The following is a 25,592-nucleotide window of genomic DNA, read 5'->3' as shown; positions in this document are numbered from 1 at the left end:
CAGACGAATGCAGAGACATTTTCTCCTTTACCTACAGAGGACAACAGTGGCGATACACCAGGGTACCACAAGGATTTGCGCTGTCACCAGGACTATTCAATCAGGTACTAAGACAAGCCCTGGATGGTTGTGCGCTTCCTCCGGACACCACTCTAATCCAGTATGTAGATGATCTTCTCATTGCAGCACCGACACCAGCAGCGTGCCTGGCCGCAACAAAGGCTGTCCTCATCCGATTGGCTGGACCCGGTTTTAAGGTCAGTACAAACAAACTCCAAGCGGTCAGGACGCAAGTTACCTTTTTGGGCAGAGTACTCTCGCGAAAAGGAGCTGGCATGTCGCCTGCACATAGATCTACCATTCTGCATCACCCAAAGCCCATGACTGTAAAGGAAATGTTGTCATTTCTCGGTCTGACTGGGTACAGTCGCAATTACATTCCTGAATATACGGGCACGACACAGGCTCTCCGTAACTTGATTAAAGAGCATGGCATGCGTAACCTCAATGCTAAACTAAATTGGACCAAAGACACCGAGTCAGTCTTCATACAACTCCAACAGAAACTAGCACAGGCCGCAGACCTGGCCCGACCTGACTACCAGTCTTAATTTTTCCTCAACGTTTCTGAAACAGAAGGAGCGATTAACGGTGTTCTGTTTCAGAAAAAAGGGGGAGAAAGGAGCATACTCATGTACATCAGCATAATGCTAGACTTGATGGAAAAACAACACCCAAAATGCACACAACATGCAGCGGGGTTAGCAAAACTGATTCAAAAAACAGGACACATCGTGATGGGACACCCCCTAAGGGTACTCACGTCACATAGCATGATAGCATATGTCAACTCCCAGACATTCACCCTGACATCACTAAGGCAACAGAGACTCTGTAAAATACTGGAAGCACCAAACATCACATTCACCCATGAAGGAATCAACATGGTGGATTGGATGGGAACCGGACCACCACATGAGTGTGAACACGAAGCACAAAAGGATGAAAAGGTACGACCAGATCTGAAAGCTCAACCATTAACAGATGCTGAAGAAATGTTCACAGATGGATGTTGCTACAAAGATGAAAAAGGTGGACTGAAAGCAGGATACGCGGTGGTGAAGAAGGAAGGACCCAAATGGGTAACAATAGAGGCCCGGCAACTAAAAGGACAGCAATCCGCACAAAAAGCAGAGGGAATGGCTCTCATTGCAGCTCTCAAACTAGGAGAAGGAAAACGAATAAACATCTATACGGACTCTGCCTATGCTGCCGGAGCAGCACATGTGGAACTGGGACAATGGATCAGAGCAGGATACCTCAGGCAGGTAACAAACCCATTAAACACGAGCGGGAAATGAGAGAATTAGCAGAAGCTCTGCAACTTCCCCAGGAGGTGGCTATCATAAAGTGCAAAGGTCATGACAATGCCATTACAGAAGTAACAACAGGGAACTGAGAAGCAGATGCGGCAGCAAAAAGAGCGACAGGTTATCTGCCCCAACTACAAATGGTGAGTATGGAAGAAGAACTACATATCTCTCCACAGGTCACACTGATTGACATCAGCCGATGTCAAAAGGGGGCCTCACCACAGGAAAAGACAACATGGAAACAGAGAGGAGGACTTGAAACTGAGGGGCTCTGGCGAGGGCCCGATGGACGGCTAATACTGCCCCCTGGAATCAGAGAGCGGGCACTGGAAGAACCACACGGAATCGGTCATGTGGGAGCAGCTCAGATGAATCAAAATCTGAAAGAATGGTGGCATCCGTTTTTATCAGACACAATAAAGAATTGGGTGAAAAGCTGTTCCATATGTTCCCTGTACAACTCTAAGCCAACCATTAAACCCGAGACAGGTATGTTTCCGCTGGAGACCAGGCCAGGCAGGGAGATAGTGATAGACTACACGGACATGGGGACGACGGTCAGAGGGTACAGGTATGTGTTGATGTGTGTGGATGTGTTTTCAGGATGGCCAGAGGCGTGGCCAACAAAGAAGGAGGATAGCAAGTCAGTGGTGATGTTTCTGATTAATCAATACATTCCTCTGCACGGGTTCCCACAGAAAATTAGATCAGATTATGGGACACATTTAAAAAACCAACATCTACAACTGGTGGAGGCAATGTTGGGGTTGAAGCACTTGTTTGGCACCGTGTATCACCCTCAATCACAAGGTAAGGTGGAAAGAATGAACCAAACCATCAAACAAAGATTGGCTAAAATCTGTGCACAGACAAATTTAAATGGGTTGGATGCTCGACCGTTGGCTCCAATGACAGTTCGATGCTCTGTTAATCAGGGAACAGGTTTCACCCCATTTGAACTCTCCACAGGAAGGCACTTCCCAGGACCAGGAGCAGGCCTGCCACCAGTGGAGCTGGAATTCGAAAGAGGGCACAAAGCATATTTTACTGAACTCCAAGCTCTCATTTCAGATTTCTCTAAACAGGTCCAGGACAAAAGACAGGCAAAGGTCGAGGGCATCCTCCCCACTGCTGACTGGGTCCTGCTGAAGGTCATCAAGCGGAAGTGGGCTGAACCCAGGTGGACCGGTCCATTCCAGGTGACGGAGAGGACGTCGCATGCGGTGCGGCGGCTCAGAGGGAAAGGAGACACGTGGTACCATTGGAGCCAGTGCGCAGCGGCAGAGGAACCAGGCAGATCGGTCCAGGAGATCCACACAGACCTTCGAAGACGGTGCACTGACTCGGCTGAGTCAGAATCAAACCCTGACCTCAACAAAGGGGCAAAATAATCCCCGGTCAGTGGCAAGGTCACAGGGTAGTCGACCCCTGTGACTGAAGAAAGAAGAAAGAAGATACCACCCAGAACACCTGACAACATAAATGATGGACAATGATTCTGCTCATCTTCCTGTCTGGTCGTATGTTTTACTTTTCTTTCCGCTATGCTCAAGTTAGCCCTCACAGGCAGCACTGTGTTTTAACTGCTTCAAGCTGAATCAAGTGGATTAAAAGCTTCTTTGCATTCCTCCACTAATTGACGAGCCAGAAGATCCTGAGGAGGAAACTGATTTTCAACGTTACCAATTAGAGTGATCTCCTAAAGGAGATCAAAAGGGGGAATTGTGAGAAAATGAGCTTTTGATCATGTTCTGTTCATATGTCATCACCATATCAGGAGTTGATTGTGTATCAGTACATGACGTGATTGTTTGTATTAAGTTGTGCAGGCTGCTAGTTGCACCCGAACTGTCAAGGCTGAATGACGAAAACAACAGGACAAGACGACCTGACTGTGCAGGAGGCAGGAGTGCTAATCAAGAAGTGTGATATGCATGAGTGTAAAATTACGTATGCAAAAAAGGTGTGGCTTCAAGCATATATTCACTGTCCGTTCATATCTTATTCAGACTCTCTGCTGCACTCTCAAGGTGCCTGTAGTGAAGGTCTCCAGATAGATCTGTGTCTGCTTTGTTGTGTGAAATAAAGTGTTGATTTGTCTAAAGCAGACGACTCCGGTTGATCTCTTCTCATCAACGGACAGGTGAAGTCGGCGAACTTCAACACAGTTCATGGACTACTTTGTTTGACGTGGTGTGTGTCTGCAGCTCTGTGTCCTGACCTGAAACTGCCCGCCTCCACCCAGCTGCATGTTGCTGCTTTGGTCTTCTCTCTGCCACTCTGACATGGCTGACACTCACACACACACACACACACACACACACACACACACATATACACACACGCACGGCTGTGTCCATATACAGCATCATATCAGACTTGCTGTAACTTGATCTCTGCAAACACTGGAAGTTGGGAAGGTTCTTCAGGCAAAGACCCTATGATGTTTGCTCAGCAGAGCAACACATTAGCAGCACTAAAACACTACAAACAACCACTAACCAGTGTCCCAGCCCCCCTAAACCCATGAGGCAGCTGGGCCAGACGGCCTGGAGCCAGTTTTCACATCCACACCATTCAAAACCTGGTCCTGGACTGTTCTTGCTGTCAGTGAGCGCCCAATATGAGCATGATGAGCATCATCTAATTTCACCCCCTGAACATGAATGAAATTCACTACAATTCACCACACTTGTCCGGTCTGGCTAAACATTCACTAATAAAAAAACAAAACAAAACAAAAGAGTCAATAGCGCCACCTAGGGAGCCACACAACTAAAAGATAATTTAAAGATATGCAGCGCTATAACTCCTCCCACGAATGTCCCACAAACATGGGACTAACACCGTTGGACTCATCTCATCAAGACCAACAATTCCTACACTCTGACCCCTCACCTGTCTACAACAGAATGTCCACAAATTGGACAAAACTGTCAAAATGAAGACTTTTTTTACTCCCCCAACAAAATCTATCTCCTCCTAGGGCATTAATGCTATCACTTCCAAACTTTGACACATTTCTCTCCCAACTGTGCTGATTAAAAGTTGTTAAAAGTTTTTATATTAATTTCTCGGTTTGGGTTTTACAAGCCGTCAAAGTGGGGGAGACACGTTTCACCTTCCAGTGAAAGTCTATGGGGAGACGGTGTCCTCTCAGGTACATACTGTCAAACAAACGCTTCTCACGTCTACACCATCCATCCCACAGCTCTACCAACCACACCACTGCATTCCTGACAAAAACCCCTCCAAGAACATGGTGTTCTGTGTCCCTCTGGACCAGCGTATGCAGACTTCTTCCTCTTGTCCCACTCCAGTCCTGGTGCTCCTCCTCTCTCTCCACTCTAGCACAGATCAGAGACAGAGCAGTGGGGGAGGGGTTCTTAAAGGGCCAGCTCTCAGCTCTGCTCTCACTCTAGCACAGATCAAAGACAGAGCAGTGGGGGAGGGGTTCTTAAAGGGCCAGCTCTCAGCTCTGCTCTCACTCTAGCACAGATCAAAGACAGAGCAGTGGGGAGGGGTTCTTAAAGGGCCAGCTCTCAGCTCTGCTCTCACTCTAGCACAGATCAAAGACAGAGCAGTGGGGGAGGGGTTCTTAAAGGGCCAGCTCTCAGCTCTGCTCTCACTCTAGCACAGATCAAAGACAGAGCAGTGGGGAGGGGTTCTTAAAGGGCCAGCTCTCAGCTCTGCTCTCACTCTAGCACAGATCAGAGACAGAGCAGTGGGGGAGGGGTTCTTAAAGGGCCAGCTCTCAGCTCTGCTCTCTCTCTAGCACAGATCAGAGACAGAGCAGTGGGGGAGGGGTTCTTAAAGGGCCAGCTCTCAGCTCTGCTCTCCACTCTAGCACAGATCAAAGACAGAGCAGTGGGGAGGGGTTCTTAAAGGGCCAGCTCTCAGCTCTGCTCTCACTCTAGCACAGATCAGAGACAGAGCAGTGGGGGAGGGGTTCTTAAAGGGCCAGCTCTCAGCTCTGCTCTCTCTCTAGCACAGATCAGAGACAGAGCAGTGGGGGAGGGGTTCTTAAAGGGCCAGCTCTCAGCTCTGCTCTCACTCTAGCACAGATCAAAGACAGAGCAGTGGGGAGGGGTTCTTAAAGGGCCAGCTCTCAGCTCTGCTCTCACTCTAGCACAGATCAGAGACAGAGCAGTGGGGGAGGGGTTCTTAAAGGGCCAGCTCTCAGCTCTGCTCTCTCTCTAGCACAGATCAGAGACAGAGCAGTGGGGGAGGGGTTCTTAAAGGGCCAGCTCTCAGCTCTGCTCTCCACTCTAGCACAGATCAAAGACAGAGCAGTGGGGAGGGGTTCTTAAAGGGCCAGCTCTCAGCTCTGCTCTCACTCTAGCACAGATCAGAGACAGAGCAGTGGGGGAGGGGTTCTTAAAGGGCCAGCTCTCAGCTCTGCTCTCTCTCTAGCACAGATCAGAGACAGAGCAGTGGGGGAGGGGTTCTTAAAGGGCCAGCTCTCAGCTCTGCTCTCTCTCTAGCACAGATCAGAGACAGAGCAGTGGGGGAGGGGTTCTTAAAGGGCCAGCTCTCAGCTCTGCTCTCTCTCTAGCACAGATCAGAGACAGAGCAGTGGGGGAGGGGTTCTTAAAGGGCCAGCTCTCAGCTCTGCTCTCACTCTAGCACAGATCAGAGACAGAGCAGTGGGGGAGGGGTTCTTAAAGGGCCAGCTCTCAGCTCTGCTCTCTCTCTAGCACAGATCAAAGACAGAGCAGTGTGGGAGGGGTTCTTAAAGGGCCAGCTCTCAGCTCTGCTCTCACTCTAGCACAGATCAAAGACAGAGCAGTGGGGGAGGGGTTCTTAAAGGGCCAGCTCTCAGCTCTGCTCTCACTCTAGCACAGATCAAAGACAGAGCAGTGGGGAGGGGTTCTTAAAGGGCCAGCTCTCAGCTCTGCTCTCACTCTAGCACAGATCAGAGACAGAGCAGTGGGGAGGGGTTCTTAAAGGGCCAGCTCTCAGCTCTGCTCTCACTCTAGCACAGATCAAAGACAGAGCAGTGGGGAGGGGTTCTTAAAGGGCCAGCTCTCAGCTCTGCTCTCACTCTAGCACAGATCAAAGACAGAGCAGTGGGGAGGGGTTCTTAAAGGGCCAGCTCTCAGCTCTGCTCTCACTCTAGCACAGATCAGAGACAGAGCAGTGGGGGAGGGGTTCTTAAAGGGCCAGCTCTCAGCTCTGCTCTCTCTCTAGCACAGATCAGAGACAGAGCAGTGGGGGAGGGGTTCTTAAAGGGCCAGCTCTCAGCTCTGCTCTCCACTCTAGCACAGATCAAAGACAGAGCAGTGGGGAGGGGTTCTTAAAGGGCCAGCTCTCAGCTCTGCTCTCACTCTAGCACAGATCAGAGACAGAGCAGTGGGGAGGGGTTCTTAAAGGGCCAGCTCTCAGCTCTGCTCTCACTCTAGCACAGATCAAAGACAGAGCAGTGGGGAGGGGTTCTTAAAGGGCCAGCTCTCAGCTCTGCTCTCACTCTAACACAGATCAAAGACAGAGCAGTGGGGAGGGGTTCTTAAAGGGCCAGCTCTCAGCTCTGCTCTCACTCTAGCACAGATCAAAGACAGAGCAGTGGGGGAGGGGTTCTTAAAGGGCCAGCTCTCAGCTCTGCTCTCACTCTAACACAGATCAAAGACAGAGCAGTGGGGAGGGGTTCTTAAAGGGCCAGCTCTCAGCTCTGCTCTCACTCTAGCACAGATCAGAGACAGAGCAGTGGGGGAGGGGTTCTTAAAGGGCCAGCTCTCAGCTCTGCTCTCACTCTAGCACAGATCAAAGACAGAGCAGTGGGGGAGGGGTTCTTAAAGGGCCAGCTCTCAGCTCTGCTCTCCACTCTATTACAGATCAAAGACAGAGCAGTGGGGGAGGGGTTCTTAAAGGGCCAGCTCTCAGCTCTGCTCTCACTCTAGCACAGATCAAAGACAGAGCAGTGGGGGAGGGGTTCTTAAAGGGCCAGCTCTCAGGTCTGCTCTCACTCTAGCACAGATCAAAGACAGAGCAGTGGGGGAGGGGTTCTTAAAGGGCCAGCTCTCAGCTCTGCTCTCACTCTAACACAGATCAAAGACAGAGCAGTGGGGAGGGGTTCTTAAAGGGCCAGCTCTCAGCTCTGCTCTCCACTCTATTACAGATCAAAGACAGAGCAGTGGGGGAGGGGTTCTTAAAGGGCCAGCTCTCAGCTCTGCTCTCACTCTAGCACAGATCAAAGACAGAGCAGTGGGGGAGGGGTTCTTAAAGGGCCAGCTCTCAGCTCTGCTCTCACTCTAACACAGATCAGAGACAGAGCAGTGGGGGAGGGGTTCTTAAAGGGCCAGCTCTCAGCTCTGCTCTCACTCTAACACAGATCAGAGACAGAGCAGTGGGGGAGGGGTTCTTAAAGGGCCAGCTCTCAGCTCTGCTCTCACTCTAGCACAGATCAGAGACAGAGCAGTGGGGGAGGGGTTCTTAAAGGGCCAGCTCTCAGCTCTGCTCTCACTCTAGCACAGATCAGAGACAGAGCAGTGGGGAGGGGTTCTTAAAGGGCCAGCTCTCAGCTCTGCTCTCACTCTAGCACAGATCAGAGACAGAGCAGTGGGGAGGGGTTCTTAAAGGGCCAGCTCTCAGCTCTGCTCTCACTCTAGCACAGATCAGAGACAGAGCAGTGGGGAGGGGTTCTTAAAGGGCCAGCTCTCAGCTCTGCTCTCACTCTAGCACAGATCAAAGACAGAGCAGTGGGGGAGGGGTTCTTAAAGGGCCAGCTCTCAGCTCTGCTCTCACTCTAGCACAGATCAAAGACAGAGCAGTGGGGGAGGGGTTCTTAAAGGGCCAGCTCTCAGCTCTGCTCTCACTCTAGCACAGATCAGAGACAGAGCAGTGGGGGAGGGGTTCTTAAAGGGCCAGCTCTCAGCTCTGCTCTCACTCTAGCACAGATCAAAGACAGAGCAGTGGGGGAGGGGTTCTTAAAGGGCCAGCTCTCAGCTCTGCCCTCACTCTAGCACAGATCAAAGACAGAGCAGTGGGGGAGGGGTTCTTAAAGGGCCAGCTCTCAGCTCTGCTCTCCACTCTAGCACAGATCAAAGACAGAGCAGTGGGGGAGGGGTTCTTAAAGGGCCAGCTCTCAGCTCTGCTCTCACTCTCTGATCAGACTCAGGCTTCTAACTCCTCAACTACAAGGCCTCCACACTGGACCAGGACACCCTGGGATTCAGGCCAGGGCTCAGGCCCTCACAACGCTGCTTGCAGCTTTAATATTATTTGTCATTTGACATGAATTTGGTAAGAATTCTTGAAATAAAATATATTCTGTAAGACAAACCCTGTACCTCCCTTTCATGTGACTTGTTTAGTGATTGTGTCTCATATTGATGATGAGGAATAAAACAAATACACACATATACACAATGATGGGAATAACGGTGTTAAAATAAACGGCATTACTAACGGCATTACTTTTTTTTCAGTAACAGGTACTCTAACTAATTACTTTGTCCATCGTTACAACGCCGTTACCGTTACCAACACGTTGTTACTCCGCGTTACTGAAACGACTCATTGAAGCTGCCATCCGGCTCGGCTCACACAGACACAGGAGCCGCAAATGCGTGTTTTTTTGTTTTACTCCTTTGGTGCGGGGGAGGGGCGGGGCGAGATAAGCGCCTAATGCTGATTGGCTAAGATAGAGTAAAGCTTTCACGTTGAGCCAACCAGAGACATCAGGTGGGCGGGTGTTTACTCAGGAACCCAGCACAGAGCAGCACTCACGCTAACTATCAGAGACGGTGAGTCAGAGGGAAAGACATCGTTTTCTAGATGGAAATAGAGGCACTACTTTAACTTCGTGGTGGTCAAAGGTCAAACCGTACATATTGAGGGGGCGTTATGTCCTCCCAGAGCGAGAGTGAAGAGGCTGTCAACGTCCAGTGTCAGCAACTCCAATTTAATGAAGCGCCTCTCGACGGCCCTACTCTTCGTCTACTAAACTGGTGGCCAGAAACTGCGTTGACACCGTTAGTGGTGATAGCAAGCAGGTGCTGTTCAGGTGAGCTCCGCTAACAGAGAAGGACAGGAGCCACGCGTCCCAGCAGCCACAGCAGGATTTTTCTGCCCCGCTCCACAAAAACTTGCGACACAGACAGAACTTAACAAACTGATAGGCCTTTATGTTGAAAACAGGCTGCGGTTGTCAGCAGGTGATTCAGACTCCTTCAGAGCCCTCATAGGCACCCCCCCCCAAAAAAAAACCCCTCTAAATTCTTTGACATTTTAAACTTAAAAGAAAAAAGAGTAACGCAAAAGTTACTTTCCCTGGTAACTAGCTAGTTACTTTCGTAGTGGAGTAACTCAGTTACTAACTCAGTTACTTTTTGGGAGAAGTAACAAGTAACTATCACTAATTACTTTTTCACAGTAATGTGCCCAACACTGCATATACATACAGTATATGTTTATTTATACTATATATATTGTATATATACATATATACACACACGTGTGTGTATATATGTATATGTATGTGTTTAAACATGTATACAGGCTCATTAAACTGTAGGTGATCATTGAACTACAAGGAGCAGGACTTTCTGCTGATTTTTCATGTAAATTAAAGGTCATGAAATTGTTCCTCCAGGCTGTGAACAAGTCCTGGAAGTCTACAGGTAAAATGTATGTGGGCCCTGTATATCGCTACGTTGTACTTTATATTTGAAGTGGCTGATTCATCTGATGTTGTGCTGCTGTTTCGTGATTCAGTTGAAGCTTTTATTCTGAAAACTTCCGGAAGTGGTGTTGTGGAGCGGAAGAGAGGAGGGGCCAGCTGTTCGAGACCGAGACAGCTGGTCTGCAGGGCTGAGCAGCTCCCCGACCTTCGGCAGGACAGCACCGCGTGCCCCGGTCTCTCAGTCTACCGTCCCCGGTGTCCCGACGATGGTTCTGTCGACGTCCCAGCAGGTCGCCCTGGCGTTCACGGCGGTGCTTTTCACCTTCGTCGTCCTGCCGAGGATGTTCGGGGTCGGCGGCGGGACGAAGGAGGCCCGGTTCGACCCCCGCTACGCCAGGAAAGGTGAGCGAACGTTGTGGTAGACCTTTGGTGTGTCTCTGTGTCTGTGTCTGTGTCTGTGTCTGTGTCTGTCTGTGCGTGTGCGTGCGTGTTGTTTTGCCTGGTTAGCTCGCGTTTTTCGTAGCTAGTCCACCAAAATAAAAGCCTAGTGAGAAACACAGGACGGTCCTGGTCTTCCAGGGCGTGAACCCCTGTGTGGCTTTAGGTTAACAAAGGTACCTGATTAAGATCAGAACATTTCCATACTCTGACGCCAACCCATACAACAACCAGCTGTCACATGACCAGACCTCAGTTCAGGTGGGGTGGTGGTGCACAGTCAGAGAACGTGACAGCCAGTCAGACTCATTCACCGTCAGCCTCCGTGTCTGAATAACGTTGTGTTTGTGGCTGGAGGTCCAGGTCCCGGGGCAGTGAGGGGTCAGCCGATCCATATGAACGGACCCGGCTCGCCACAGTCTCCCGAGAACCTGCAGCAGATGAAGAAGCTGATGGAGCAAGACCTGAAGGGCGATAAGTACAAATCCAACAGCAACAAGGGCTACGTGTTCACACTCATGCCGCTCTACGCCATCGGCGTGGGAGTGTTCGCAGCCTACAAGTTTCTGAAGGTAGAGATGCTCCCACCTCCCCGCTGGGACGCTCCTGCGCTCGGTGTTAATGACCGCCTGCTCTCAACCCACAGATCAAGACTGCAGACGACCAGGCTCAGAAGGACAAGTTCACAAAGGGGGCCAAAAAATCGGCAGAGGCAGGTGTGTTTGCATACCTGCGTTGTGTTTCACTCTGATATTTGTTCACTTTGAGTACGTGAGGTGTGTGTGTGTGTTTACTGTTTTGTGTGCTTGTGTGTATTTCCATGCAGAGACCCAGCTGAATGAACTGGAACAAAGGCTGGCTCAGACAGAGAGGATGCTCAACTCCATCCTCACCCAGCTGGACCCGCTCACCAACTGGTGAGGGGGTTGTTTGCTCTTTCTGCTCAGCTCACGTTTTCATCTCAAGGGTTCGACCTGCCCCCCCCCCCCCCATGTTATGAAGTTGTTCAGCACAGTAAAGGGTTACAGCGTTAGAAAACCATCCATCATCCATCCATCATCCATCCATTCATCATCCATTCATTCATCATCCATTAATCATCCATCATCCATCCATTCATCATCCATCCATTCATCATCCATCCATCCATCCATCATCCATCCATTCATCATCCATCATCCAGCCATCATCCATCCATTCATCATCCATCCATCATCCATCCATTCATCATCCATTAATCATCCATCATCCATCCATTCATCATCCATCCATTCATCATCCATCCATCATCCTTCCATCCATTATCCATCCATTCATCATCCATCATCCAGCCATCATCCATCCATTCATCATCCATCCATCATCCATCCATTCATCATCCATCATCCATCCATCATCCATCCATTCATCATCCATTAATCATCCATCATCCAGCCATCATCCATCCAGCCATCATCCATTCATCCATCCATCATCCATCCATCATCCATCCATTCATCATCCATCCATACATCATCCATTCATCATCCATCCATCATCCATCCATCCATTCATCATCCATTCATCATCCATCCATCCATCATCCATCCATCCATTCATCATCCATCATCCATCCATCCATCATCCATCCATCCATTCATCATCCATTCATCATCCATCATCCATTCATCATCCATCATCCATCCATTCATCATCCATCATCCAGCTATCATCCATTCATCCATCCATCATCCATCCATTCATCATCCATTAATCATCCATCATCCATCCATCATCCATCCATTCATCACCCATTCATCATCCATCATCCATCCATTCATCACCCATTCATCATCCATCATCCATCCATTTTGAGGCGGCCCGGTGGAGCAGTGGTCCTCACTGTGGCCCCCATCAAGAAGGTTGTGGGTGGAGCCCCGGCTGCAGCACGGGGTCTTTCTGGGTGAGTCTCCATGTTCTCCCTGTTCCTGCTGGGTTCTCTCTGGTACTCCAGCTTCCTCCACAGTCCAAAGACATCAAGAGGGACCAGGTTAATCCAGACTCTAAATTGACCGTAGGCGTGGCTGGGAGAGCCAATGGTTGTCTGTCTCTATGTGTTGGCCCTGCCATGGACTGGTGACCTGTCCAGGGGGAAGGCTGCTGGGATAGGCTCCACCCCCACCACCCTCAACAGGAGAAGAGGGAGAAGATGGAGGGATGATGGAGGGATGGATGATGGATGGATGGATGGATGGATGGATGATGGAGGGATGGATGGACGATGGAGGGATGGATGGATGATGGAGGGATGGATGGATGATGGAGGGATGGATGGATGATGGAGGGATGGATGGATGATGGATGGAGGGATGATGGAGGGATGGATGATGGATGTTTATTTGCCATCATAGAGCTGAAACTCACGCGAGTTAGCTTAGCACAATGAATGGCAGTGGCTGGGAAGTCAATCAATCTTCATTTATATCACGCCAAATCACAACAAAGCCATCTCAAGGCACTTTACTCAAAGAGCAGGTCTACATCCTCACTCTTTAACTCAGATAAAGAGACCCAGTGTTCCCACATGAGCAGCGCTCGGCGACGCTGGCCAGAAAAAAACTCCCCTAGTAGAAGTGTTAGCATCAACTAGCTTAGGTTCAGGACGTAGTTGCTTCAAGCTTTAGCCCTCGTCTCTCACAAAGTCCGCCAGGTTAGTTGCAGCCGGTGCTCGTCATATAAATGCAGGCAAAGATGGAGCAATGCTCACACTTCCTACCCACTACTATTCATCGTGCTAAGCTAACTAGCATGGATCTCAGCTTCCTAGAGAAGGGTCTTTATCTTCTTGTCTGATTCTGGGGACAATAACTGCTTTTCCTTAAAAAATGTCCTTTTCCTTTAATGCTCCATTATTAACAGTCTGTATGTAGGCAGTTACAGTAGAAGCTATTTACCTCCAGTCCCAGGAGGGGAGGAGGCTGTGAGCAGGCACGAGCAGCACATTATTGAGGTGTGTATACATTGTGTAGGAACGTATGCCATGCACACTTCACTTTCAAAACAGTGCAATGGGACTCATGATGTCATGAGTCACACACAATGTTTCTAACCTGAAAAGTGTTCAATATTATTTCATATATCGCATGGAAAACTGGAGCCTGCTCAGAAAACCCCAGCGAGGTTCAAATCTACCCTGTATTGAGGTTGAAGTGATGCCATCTAGTGGCGTTAAGTAGGCAGTTCAAGGAGAAAGTTTGTTCATGTCCCTCCTCACGGAAGCTGTCTGAGCTGCCGGGCCTGATGGCTCTCTGCTGCCTCGCCACCCTCGCTGATTCTGTGTCCTGGTGTGTGTGTGTGTGTGTGTGTGTGTGTGTGTGTGTGTGTGCGCGCGCAGTGTGAAGTCGGTGGCCCAGGATCAGAAGAATGAGATCATGAGCCAACTCCAGACCATCCGCTACCTGATGAAGAAGAGAGGGATGGACTGTCCGCCGCTCAACATCAGCGGTGAGTAGTCACGCCTGCTCTCCGAGCTCCACCACGTTACTGGGAATGAAACCAACGTGTGAAGTTCAACTTGACCATCCGCACAGAGACAAATCTCTGCAGGTGTGTTTTGCATCTGATTTTACAGTCATGAATGCGGTTTAAGTCAGATCAGCAGCTGCTCTGATGGATGAACGGATGAATGGATGAGTTTTACACACGTGGTCCTTTGAACACAACACGTCAGCTCTGACTGGACAAATACAACATCAACTAGAAGTGGAATGTGGAAGTAGACTTGAGAAAGATTAGGGAGTTTTTATTTTGAAAATGGTACAGGAAGTGCTGTCATAGCCTGACAGAATTATAATGTGTCTTTCAGAGGCCTCCTGTGAGCAAAACCTGGATGACCTCATCGAGTCACTCGGCGCCACAGACATGCCACGTGCTGATGCTTCTCCAGTGGAGACGCAGGCGTCTGTTGGAACATCGGCGTCATCTGAAAAACTCTCCCCCAAACCTTTAGACCCTCAGGATGAAGCTGCAACAGAAGGTGAGGACATGAAGAAGCTAACACCCAAGCAGTCAGACGGGGAAACAGAAGAGGAAGAAGGGGATGAGGAGGTGATAGAGGAGGAGGAAGGGCCGGAGGAGTCCGACCCTCTGCCGTCACTGGAAGACTCTCCTGAGACAAACACTGGGGAAGCTGCAGCTGAGCTGCCGGCGTCAGGCCTCAGGCGACGCAACCGGCCTGAATGAACTCAGGGCAGAAATCTTTTGAAATGCGATGAAAATTTAAGCTCTTGGAGGCTTCCATTCCAAATAGCTGAGCGAGTCCAGTCACATGCTTTCATCCAAACCCCCGTATCCAACAATGACCTCATGAGTTCAGCTGGCAGGGCTCCGTTTTCCTGGTGATCATGTGAGCAGGTCAGAGGGAGAGAACCGAAGTGTCTGCACAGATGAGTGTCACGTGTTCCTTCTTCATATTCACTCAATATTCATCCCTTCATCCTGACAAGTCTGAAGTTTGATGATGTGCCTTTTTGTGTTTGGAGGGAGAGGTGAAGGCTGGTTGTGGTATTTTTAAACCTGGCCGGTTCAAAGTTCAGGGTTACACTGCTGAGCTAAAACACAGCAGCAGCAGCCCAGCAGCTGTGAGCCCCACCCTGCAGGGGAAGCGATGGATGGAGGAGGGATCCTGCCATCAGGTCGCCATCACACGGCTACGGTGGCCCGGAGAATTCAAACTGTGCCTGCTGAATGACCCAGGTTCAAAAATACCGAGCCAGTCCTTATCATTAATGTAGAGCGTCAGGACTGCTTCCTGTCCAGGAGGGTCTGACTTCCACTGGAGGGCTCGTCAGGGAGGCGGTGGCCCTCTGGAGGAGACACACACCTGAACACCTCACATCCTGATGTTTTACAATCATCAGCACCACCTCACTGGTTCTGACCTGTCGTCCCCTTCAGACACGCTTCTGGATCATAGAAGCACAGAAAGAGATGGACCAGATTCACACGTTAGTCTGAATGTGAAGCAGCAGCAGGTGAACGTCTCAGGTGATGAGGTGAAGGAGTGAACTCAGCCAGGCTGCATTGTGGGTAATGTAGGCAGAAAATGAGGGAGTGCAGTTAAATGGTTACAGTGAGGAGAGCTGTGTGTGTGTGTGGGGGGGGGGGGGGGGGGGGGCATCATCAGCATCATGGAGGAGGTTGAGTTCACTTCCTGCTGGTTCACATGAGGAGTCGGTGGTTTGGTTCCAGCTGTGTTCAGTTGTGTGACCGCTCAGCATCACCAGACCTGATCAAGAAGAGTCTGACAAAGAAGAGGTGACCAGAAGAGTTGATTGGTTTTAGTTGGATCAGCTCATGAAGTCATTTTTCCGTTGCTGAGACCCGAGCTCCCACTCAGAGTCCAGACGGATGATGGAGTCCAGTCCTAGTTAAGCTGTCCTTTTTCTCAATGGAGAATGTAAGGTGAGTTCTCACTGACTGGGGTTGTGTGGGCGTGGCCTCCTCAGTCATATTTATACATCCCAACATCCATGCATGATTTAGTTTCCTGTGACATCACGTGACTGCATGTTCTCGTTGGTTCAAGTTTCCCTCTACGTCTCCCTGTGTCTTGTGTGAGTGCTTCCTGCTCCGCCTCTGTGGAACATGAGTTGATTTCAGGTCTGTCAATCACACACTGTCACTTTGATCCATAAAACGTCCTCCATCCAGCCAGCAGGCTTCTGTCAGGATCTTCTGGTGGAACACAACCCTCCACGTGCATCAAAGACTGTGGGGCTGGAATCCTGCGGGAGCTTGAACTGATGTCAGCTGAGGCTGCGGTCAAACCTGCAGCCTCAGCAAAACATGACTCTGTTTGTCCGAGGTCACGTCTGTCACTGGAGGTGAGGATGGAAGCTGAGAACGGCCAAGCTCATCATGGACACTCATTACCTTAAGAAAACAATGTTTACAACAAATGTACTCGTTTTGTAAAGAAAGGAATTCATCATCAGTTGAGTAACTGAGAGAACGGCTTCTAATGACTTTTGTAATGGCTAAACTTGAGGTCGGGTTCAGGCTCCTTTTCTCATGATAACAGGTTCATTTATCTCATTATCTTGACAAAACTAAAGGTGAGTAAATTGGCTCATTACCTCAAGCATGAACTCATAACGAGCTCCAATGAGGTAATTAACCCTGAAAACGGTCATACTCCTAATTAGTTCAGTTAATTAGGCCTCTTTTGTCATGATCACAGCTTCATTTATTTTGTTATCCAGAGAAATCAAAGAGATGTCTCTGAGTGAAGGAACTCATCTGGAGAGAACTGAGATCAGTTTGTTTTCTCAAGATGGTGGAATGAATGAACCATCGCTGCCTGGACACCAGCGCGCGTCCTCAGCGCGCGTCCTCAGCGTCCGTACCACTGCTCCTCCAGACTTCCAGATTCATCCCTGATGAGAACTTGATGGGAGTTTGTCCTCTTGTTTCATTTCATGGAGTAGTTGTGCTACAATGGAGTAATACGATGTCCTCAAGGTGTGGTGCACCGCTGCTTTCCGTTGATGGCAGCACAGTAATGTTGGCCTCAGTTCGACGCCCTGGTCCACTTCCTGTGTGCCCCCACGACGTTAACCATGAACAAAGCATGAACTCCTCAATGTTTTGTTCTCTCTTGTATGGTCACTGTTTGACTCTGTTCTCAATAAAGTCTCTCTACACACAGACACCAAAATCGCACAACTTTGCCTGAAATTGTTTCGTATCATTTCTTCCCCCGCATCCTGTGACGCGTCTGTGCTCCACGTCGTCTGTTTCAAACTCAGTTGGGCAGAAATAAAACCAAACGCGTCAGCTGACGTTGTTGTCCTGACTTCAACCAGTTATTGAGTCTCTCCTCACTCAGACGGTAGAGGCACTGTTGATGTTCCAAAGCAGCTCTTGTAGCGCAGCTGGTGGTGAACGTCGTGGACTGGGAGAGGAGTTGAGATGTTCCTGGATCTGCAATAACAAGTTTGGCCACATAGAGGCAGCAGAAGCAATCGCACCACTGACAGACATCCATCAGTGACGTGACCGCCGGCGGCCATCGCGGTCTGGCTCAACACTAGATGGGTGGCGCGTGACCCCGGGGAGGCTTTTGTGTGGGTTCTCTCATCTCACACTGAAAATGGAGAACCCTCATCCGTCTTTGTTGACCTAGGACGGTGTTCTAAGCAAAGATGGAGTCATTCTAGAACATTCTGAGGTTCATGACATGGAAAGATTTCTGACATCTGATATGAGTTTAGGGGAGGTTGATAATTAATACTCAAACTGTGCAATATTATTAAAATACTACTGTAAATGGGCTGCACGGTGGAGCAGTGGTCCTCCCTGTGGCCCCCAGCAAGAAGGTTGTGGGTGGAGCAGTGGTCCTCACGGTGGCCCCCCAGCAAGAAGGTTGTGGGTGGAGCCCCGGCTCCAGCACGGGGTCTTTCTGGGTGAGTCTCCATGTTCTCCCTGTTCCTGCTGGGTTCTCTCTGGTACTCCAGCTTCCTCCACAGTCCAAAGACATCAAGAGGGACCAGGTTAATCCAGACTCTAAATTGACCGTAGGCGTGGCTGGGAGAGCCAATGGTTGTCTGTCTCTATGTGTTGGCCCTGCCATGGACTGGTGACCTGTCCAGGGTGAACCCTGCCTCTCGCCCGTTGATGCTGGGATAGGCTCCACCCCCCCGCGACCCTTAATGTGTAGGAATAAGCGGAAGACGATGGACGATGGACTACTGTAAATGAAATATTCTCATAGTAAGTCATAATTAAGTTATCAGAGAAAACTGAAAGAAGTGAAAACGTCAACGACAGTCAAACTTCATAGAAAAGAGAAATGGACGTTCTGTGTTTGGATCTCCTCTCCTGCTGGGACGTACAGGCTGGGTCACTGAGCATCTCAGGGTCCACTTCCCAGTTGATGATCTAACTGATGACGTCTCACTTCTTGAGAGCAAAATGAGGTAAGAAGGATCGATGGAAACCAGAATCCTGCTCTGCATCAAAGTGGATAAATGAGATCACAGGCTGATCCACGCTTGAGATCTTCCTCCTGTCAGCTGATCATGTGTCTCAGTGTGTGTGGCCTCCACAGGCCTGTGTGACTCCCCTACCACACCTGGGCCTGCCCCAGAGGAGTCCTCAGAGGGTCTCTGACAGTTTAGGCAGAAACACGCACACGAGTGGCCTGCTGGAGGTCATCCTGTAGGGCCCTGGCAGTGCTGCTCCAGCTCCTCCTGGCACAAAGGAACAGGAGCAGATAGTGGTCCTGCTGTGGGACCGTAATCCTCCTGTGGCCCCTCTCCTGTGGCCCCCTCCTCCTCTCCTGGTGGACTGGCCTGTCTCTTGGTCTGTCCTCCAGCTCTTGACACTGTGCTGGGAGACACAGCAAACCTTCTGGCCACGGCACGTATGGATGTGGCTCCTGGAGGAGCTGCACCACCTGAGCTGCTCCTGTGGGCTGCAGATACTCCAGCTGCTGCCGCGAGTGAGACGACACCGGTCCTCACCTGACCCCTGCTGAACCCTGGACAGGTTGGCGCCCTGGATTCAGCCTCCTTCAGACCCCCCCCCCCCCCCCCCCCCCCCCCACCGGCCAGGGTTCTACCTCATTGGTTGTTCCTTCATGTTTTCAGACGTTCATCTGGTCCTCAGGAGGAGGCTGAAAGGATATTTGATGACTTTTATTGGAGGTATGCTTGCACTTCCCATCTGTTAGCATTCATTGTGCTAAGCTAACTATCTTAGGCACCAGCTCACTCATGCAGCACAGGAGAGAGGAGGGGGGAGGGGGGAGGGGAGGAGGGGCTCAGTCCCCTCGCCTGACTCTGGGACCACGGCTGTTGTCTTGTTGCTGCTTGTGGCTGCGGGTGCTCAGCCAGGACCGCCATATTCAATCTGGATGCTGTCACACCTTCTGTTTCCATCCTTCTGAGTCCAGCTCTGCCACTGAGGATTCAAGAAGGCCACCTTGTGTCCTGCAGGGGGCGCCACAGGAACACAGTTACAACCGTCCCTGTGAGGTTGAGGAGCTCAAACGCAGTGCTGACAGACTTAAATCTCAGAGGTCATGTCAGCTTTGTCTGTTGGATGTAGCTGATGTTGGAAAAACCCACTTTCAAACTATAAACATATTAATTTATAGCTGAGACTAAGCTCACCTTCTGATTAATTCAAGTCTTACCTGTTTAGAGAAGTTCGCTGAAGTACCCCCTTAATCATAACTTATAATTAGACATAGAGACTTTATTAATGAGTTCCTCTCTCACTGAAGAGAAAGTTCTGGGATTCATCGCAAATTAGCTCAGCTCTCTCAATTAGGAAAGCAACATTTAATCAGCTCAGTTTTCTTCCTGTGGGATTTCAGCTTAATTCCTTCCAAGGGCTGTGGTTAGCAGGAACACCGGGGTTTTTATTCTGCACTGCACTGAGCGGAGCAGCAGAGGCTGGGCTGCAAAAGCCCTCTCCAGAACTCCTTTCAGGTCCAAGACTCATCGCACCAGAACTCCCCTCCAGGGCTCTCGTAGTGCGTGTAAAGCATTTTCATGACAGGGTTAATACGTTAAAAACACGCTCAGCCATGCTTCATACCTCTTTGACACATTTACACACTCGTTAAAGACTCGGTTGACTGTTCGCGTCTGTGATGGAGCTGTTCTTCACCCTCCAGATGTTTGCAGCTTTCTTGCCTCCATTAAGACAATCAAAAGATGAATTAATTAGACAACCAAGTGCATGAGTAGTAAATCACAGGGGAGACCTCTGATGATTGAAGGACAATTGTCAATAAATCAACAATCAATGAAGCAAAAGTGTCAACACAAGCTGGTTCCAGACTCTCAGGTACATCTCGTATCTCTTCAGGTTGTGACTGCTTGACCAAGAATCCATTCATCCTGTTGGTGGCAGCTTCAGTAACCAGCCAAAGACTGAGCTGACATACGAGTACCAGTACACGCACCTCCACCTCCACCTCCACCTGGATATTAGCTCATGCTACCACTCTGGTTTGATGATCAGATGATTCGATCATGACAACGCTCACATGTTGGATCTAACCTCATTTGACCAAACACAAACCAGCAATGTCCAAACCAGCAGTCGTGTGCTTGCAGTGATCCACCACTGTTCACCCTTTGCTCACTACGAATACTTCTCCAGCACTTCCTCTTTGACCTTCCCCAGGACTCCAGGTGAAGAATGAACGGCTCAATACACAAAAATTAAAGCACAAAACAGTAAATTACACTTCTATGTAGTGATTGTACACTGGCGATGATCCAGTAATAGAGGAGTGAAATATAAGGGTTTTCACATGTGAGGGCTTCAGAGGAAAAATATGAGATGAAGTCAGAGTCAGCAACTCATGAGGGACTTGTTGCAGCTGCAGTTACTGTAGGGTCAAAGGTTAATGGGGTGGAAACTGCTCTTCTCAAGCCTAGCAGGAAAAACACAGCCCAACATGAGAACCTTCAAATCACAAATCTCCGATGGGAAAGTCAGAAGGACAGATGAGCGAACAACCAAGAACCAGACTGCAGCGCAAGAGAAGCAGACTGAACTTCCAAGGGAGAGAAGGCTGAGGTTTCCCTGAGGGGGAGGCGAGAGGCGGAGCACAGGGACTGGCGGGACAAGGAGAGACAGGAACGGACGGAGAGGGACAGGCAGGGACAGGCAGGGACATCCACCAGGTGACGAAGGCTGGAAAGTCTTGCGTGCTGTAGTGGAACGAGCAGGTACAGATGAGTTGCAGCTGAGGTCCAGGTGAGAGAGATGAGTGATGAGGAGTGACCAGGGCAGCAGGTAAGGGAGGAGCAGACTAGGACCAACCATCTATAGCTAGCCAGCTCATGTTAGCCTTAGTCCTGCCAGTCGGGCATCTCAAGTGCATCCGCAGAGTCATGCAGCGTTCTACTCTGTTAACATCTTAGCTGTAGCTGAGTGTTACTGGCACTTCACCCATAGCAACGGACACCTGGACAACGCCTACGAGGCACAGCATCCACAAGCCACATGGAAGGCTACCAGTAGCCAATCAGAGGCAGAGTAGGAAAAGCTTCCCAGAATGCAGGACAGAAAATAATAACCATCGGATCTCAGTTCTCCGAAAAGTCATCCAGACACGTAGATTGTTTGTTGTTTCTGTCAGGGAGCAGCGATGCACTTCCTGTCCCTGTATTTCAAGTTAAAAAGCCAGTCACTTTCTCCTCAACCGATGCCAGTCAGCGTCACGCCGTTGATTCACACCTCATGTTGTCACTGTAGATGCTAACTTGTGGAACATTTACAGCAGCATGATATGATATCATTATGATATTACCATGGAGTAGTGTGTGTGTGTGTGTGTGTGTGTGTGTGTGTGTGTAAGAGTGCAGTAGGGAGAGGCATCACCGCAGTATTGATGACATCATCCTCTGTCAATGATGTCAACTATGAGGACAGGTGAGGACTGCAGAAGTCTCAGTCAAGAGTCTCTGAAGCAGGATCCCATTGCAGCTGGAAATAAATCCTGCACAGCTCGGCGCTCAGGAACGGCTCTCTGCTCGTAGCCGCCATCTTCCACACAGAGTTGACATTCTGATGTCATCCATGATTCATCACCATCATGTTTTAGCTCTGGTGATGACCCAGAGGTTGACCGCCGGTTTCTTCTATGGAGGTGGAGCTTTGTACTGAACTGTTCCTTCTGTTTTTCCTGCAGATCAGGATGAGATATTTAGTCAAGTCAGGTTTATTAGTGTGGCGCCAAACCCCAGCCAAAGTTCTGTCCTGACTCTGTCTAAGTAGAGCAGGTCCAGCACCTCCCTCCTTCAATGAACCTCCACCCAACAATTCTCCATCAGCAGCACATCCTGCAACAGCAGCCACCAGAACCTTCCTTTACCAGCAGGAAGGTATTTACTGTATTTCATCCATTAAAGTGACACACACACACACACACACACACACACACACACACACACACACACACACACACACACACACACACACACACAACACACACACACACACACACACACACACACACACACACACACACACACCAACACTCAACTTTTTCTTATTCAGCACGTAGCATGAGGAGTTGCTGAGGTGTGATGAAGAGTGAAGCTCCAGAGTCAGACAGACGAGATCATCACATGACCATGTGACCATGTGTTACAGTTTCTGAAGGCCATGACGACATAGAAAAGTTCAACAGAAAGACTCATAGTTGACATCTAATGTGGATGTCAAGCTTCTTCTCTCCACGTAAACTCTTTCTACTACTTTTTTGATTCTATTTCACACAAACCTGAGGCCAAAAGTCCAGCTAAATTAGCTCCAGGATCATTTTGACAGTGGCGACCCAGAATGCTTTGCGACTGGTGATATTCTTTTTCTTAATCAGGACTCTGTGTCAGGTGGATAGCACGTCACTCCTGATTGGCCCAGCACACCCACGGAGAACACACACACCATCATAAAGGCTTGATAAATGTTTTTTATGTGATATTAATTGCACTGTAAACACTTAATAAACCATCTATTAACAGCTGTGCCTGACCTGTAACTTAGTCATCGTGCACCAGCGTGGGGCCGCTCTTCCCTGAGCGCCCATTCAAGCTCACACTGATGTTCTGTCTGAGAAATTAGGGTCAGAAGTCATTGCCAGCTGTTGATTAATTAACTATTATTACTCCTTTATGAGGGGGAGAGCCGAGGCTGCTGCTGGGGACGGAGGGGAGAGCCAAGGCTGCTGCTGGGGACGGAGGGGAGAGCCAAGGCTGCTGCTGGGGACGGAGGGGAGAGCCGAGGCTGCTGCTGGGGACGGAGGGGAGAGCCAAGGCTGCTGCTGGGGACGGCGACTCCTTCACTCTGGTGGACAGGTCACTGCAACGTGGCTCAGCTGCTTCTTCTGAAAAAGGAAACCCCAGCAAATCCGGTCAGGCGTGGGAACGGGAGGCCATCTTACCCCAACATCAGCACCATCCCATGTGTACGTCCTCGTGGGTCTAGATCTCGTCTCTGAGCTGCCTGGTCAAATATGAAAAATTTTCAGGCTTAATTTTCAGTTTTTTTTTAAAATGCACCACCAGATATAACAACAATAAGAATTAGGAGAACCCCCCCCACATACACACACACAGGCGGGGACTGTTGTGCAGTTCCTGCTGCATTTGTCTCCTCTGTTCATTTACATGCCTGGTGTGTTGTTTCACTCAGGTCTCCTTCAGTGTGGATGGAATGAGAGCTGACGGGACCTGAGACCTGAGACCAGAGACCTGAGACCAGTCTGTGACTCATGACCAGGAGTCCCGCTGGTTCATAGCTGCATTTGAATCACAGCCATCTGAATTATTCAAGGTTGGGGGGGCTGAGGGAGGCTCTCCTCTGTAATTAGCGCTGTTCTCTAACCTGGCATACGGCTCCCAGCACCAACAAGAACATCAGAATTTATCTTTGAGACGCCTCTGGCAGTAATCCAGCAGATAATTAAGAAGAGTAAAAATGGATTGTGTGAGTTACAGCTCCCACACCTTTAATTATGTATTAAAAATCCCTTCTCCCTTTTTGCTGTTTCTCTCCGAGACATGAGATGACTAATGGACGCTGCAGCAGCCTCCAAACGGTATCTTTGGCCAATTGTGGGAAGAAAAACAAGACACTCGTGTGATTCTGGAGGTGAGAAGCATGAATGTGGCCTCTGTCACCGCTGGTGTCTGTGGCAGGTTAACCTGCTCCTCAGGTAGCAGACTTACAAACTCACACCTGCTGTTTGCCACCGCCCTGCAGGGCAAGTGTACCCTCCAGCTGCCCCCAGGCTGGAGACCCCCAGGCTGGAGACCCCCAGGCTGGTGACCCCCAGGCTGGAGACCCCCAGGCTGGTGACCCCCAGGCTGGTGACCCCCAGGCTGGAGACCCCCAGGCTGGAGACCCCCAGGCTGGTGACCCCCAGGCTGGTGACCCCCAGGCTGGAGACCCCCAGGCTGGTGACCCCCAGGCTGGAGACCCCCAGGCTGGAGACCCCCAGGCTGGTGACCCCCAGGCTGGTGACTGCAGCAGGTGGACTGACAGCCTAACTGGGCCAGTTTCAGGCCGAACTCCCCCTCCTGACCAAAGGCCTGGTGATCTGATGGCTCTAAAAGGGATCTCTCCAGATCTTCCTGTGGTGTGAGGAGTGTTGAGAGTGATTTGCCTCCCCAATGGTGTTTACTTCACTCTGTGTTTGTGTGTGTGTGTGTGTGGGGGGGGGGGGGGGCACCATGGACAGCCAATGTGTCGTCAGTGGCAACAACACCAGTCCAGTCACAGAGCTAACAGCTCGCTGCGTTCAGCTTTGTTACCATTGGAACGTCTGTTTACCCTCCAGTTGCCTTTGAATGGTGAGATTTTGAGTTTTTTAGAGCCCAGAAACCTGTGAGCGCGTGTTGGTCACGTCTCTGCACCTCACACAGGATAAGAATGCCACCGTTTCTTTTGTCCTCATTTGCTGTGTGTCTCTCGTACCTCCTACAGCAATGACCATTGTGTAGGGTTCAGGTGTTGTTGGTCAGCCAGCACAGCAGCGTCCTGCTGAGGAGACGACGTGGTTTCAACACCGCTGTTACAGGACAAATGACCTGGACCTGTGGATTCAATTCATACGAGTCACGCACCTTTTAATTCTCCAGTATTCATCACACACACAATTAAGAGCTCCATTTTGGCATGGAGTGTGTATGTGTGTGTGTGTGCGGGGGGGGGGGGGGGATTGAGACTCCTGTGTGGTCCATTACAGGGGCCCCTGTGACAGCTGACAGCTTCATTGCCGCTACTTCATGGAGTCCATAAACGCTGCAGTTGCAGAGGGACAAGAAAGATGAGAATGAAATTAGCAGAATTAATAATTTAAAGATAATTCTGTTCACACTGTCCCCCTGCACAGCAGAACACAGCAGAATCACTTCCACTTTTTTATGGAGGGAACCATTCTGGGGTGCGTGTCACTCCTGCACTCAAGCGAAGAGCCTCATGCATCCACACGATCTATTATTGAGCCTCTCTTTTGTTTGCAGTGTGGTGGTGGATTTGAAAGCTTTTCTGTTAATTACATGTCAGCGTCTGCGAGGAGATAAGCCCAGAATAGACGCTATCAGACACTCTCAATATTCCCTCAGTAATTTGGTGCCTGAATGCACCACAGC

General features: G+C 49.9%; 1 protein-coding gene across 1 annotated transcript; it reads left to right on the top strand.

Moving 5' to 3' along the window:
* Positions 1–10,132: 10,132 nt before the first annotated feature.
* On the top strand, positions 10,133–15,577 carry LOC147262475 (uncharacterized). The gene is made up of 6 exons (XM_086201358.1): positions 10,133–10,395; positions 10,789–11,003; positions 11,078–11,147; positions 11,258–11,348; positions 13,805–13,914; positions 14,276–15,577. The coding sequence occupies exons 1-6, from the start codon at positions 10,260–10,262 to the stop codon at positions 14,650–14,652; spliced, it is 999 nt and encodes a 332-aa protein (XP_086057484.1). The 5' UTR covers positions 10,133–10,259; the 3' UTR covers positions 14,653–15,577.
* The last annotated feature ends 10,015 nt before the right edge of the window (positions 15,578–25,592 follow it).

This window comes from Aulostomus chinensis, chromosome 4, assembly GCF_037954235.1.
Source record: "Aulostomus chinensis isolate RoL2024-O1b breed Wild chromosome 4, RoL_Achi_v1.0, whole genome shotgun sequence".
Classification (NCBI taxonomy): domain Eukaryota; kingdom Metazoa; phylum Chordata; class Actinopteri; order Syngnathiformes; family Aulostomidae; genus Aulostomus; species Aulostomus chinensis.
This window is presented reverse-complemented; position numbering and strand designations above follow the sequence as displayed.

Bases quoted from the DNA above. Each gene is read 5' to 3' on its own strand.
- LOC147262475 (XM_086201358.1), top strand. From the start codon at position 10,260: ATGGTTCTGTCGACGTCCCAGCAGGTCGCCCTGGCGTTCACGGCGGTG. The intron at 10,396-10,788 runs GTGAGCGAACGT...TTGTGGCTGGAG, and splicing joins CCCCCGCTACGCCAGGAAAG to GTCCAGGTCCCGGGGCAGTG. The intron at 11,349-13,804 runs GTGAGGGGGTTG...GTGCGCGCGCAG, and splicing joins CTGGACCCGCTCACCAACTG to TGTGAAGTCGGTGGCCCAGG.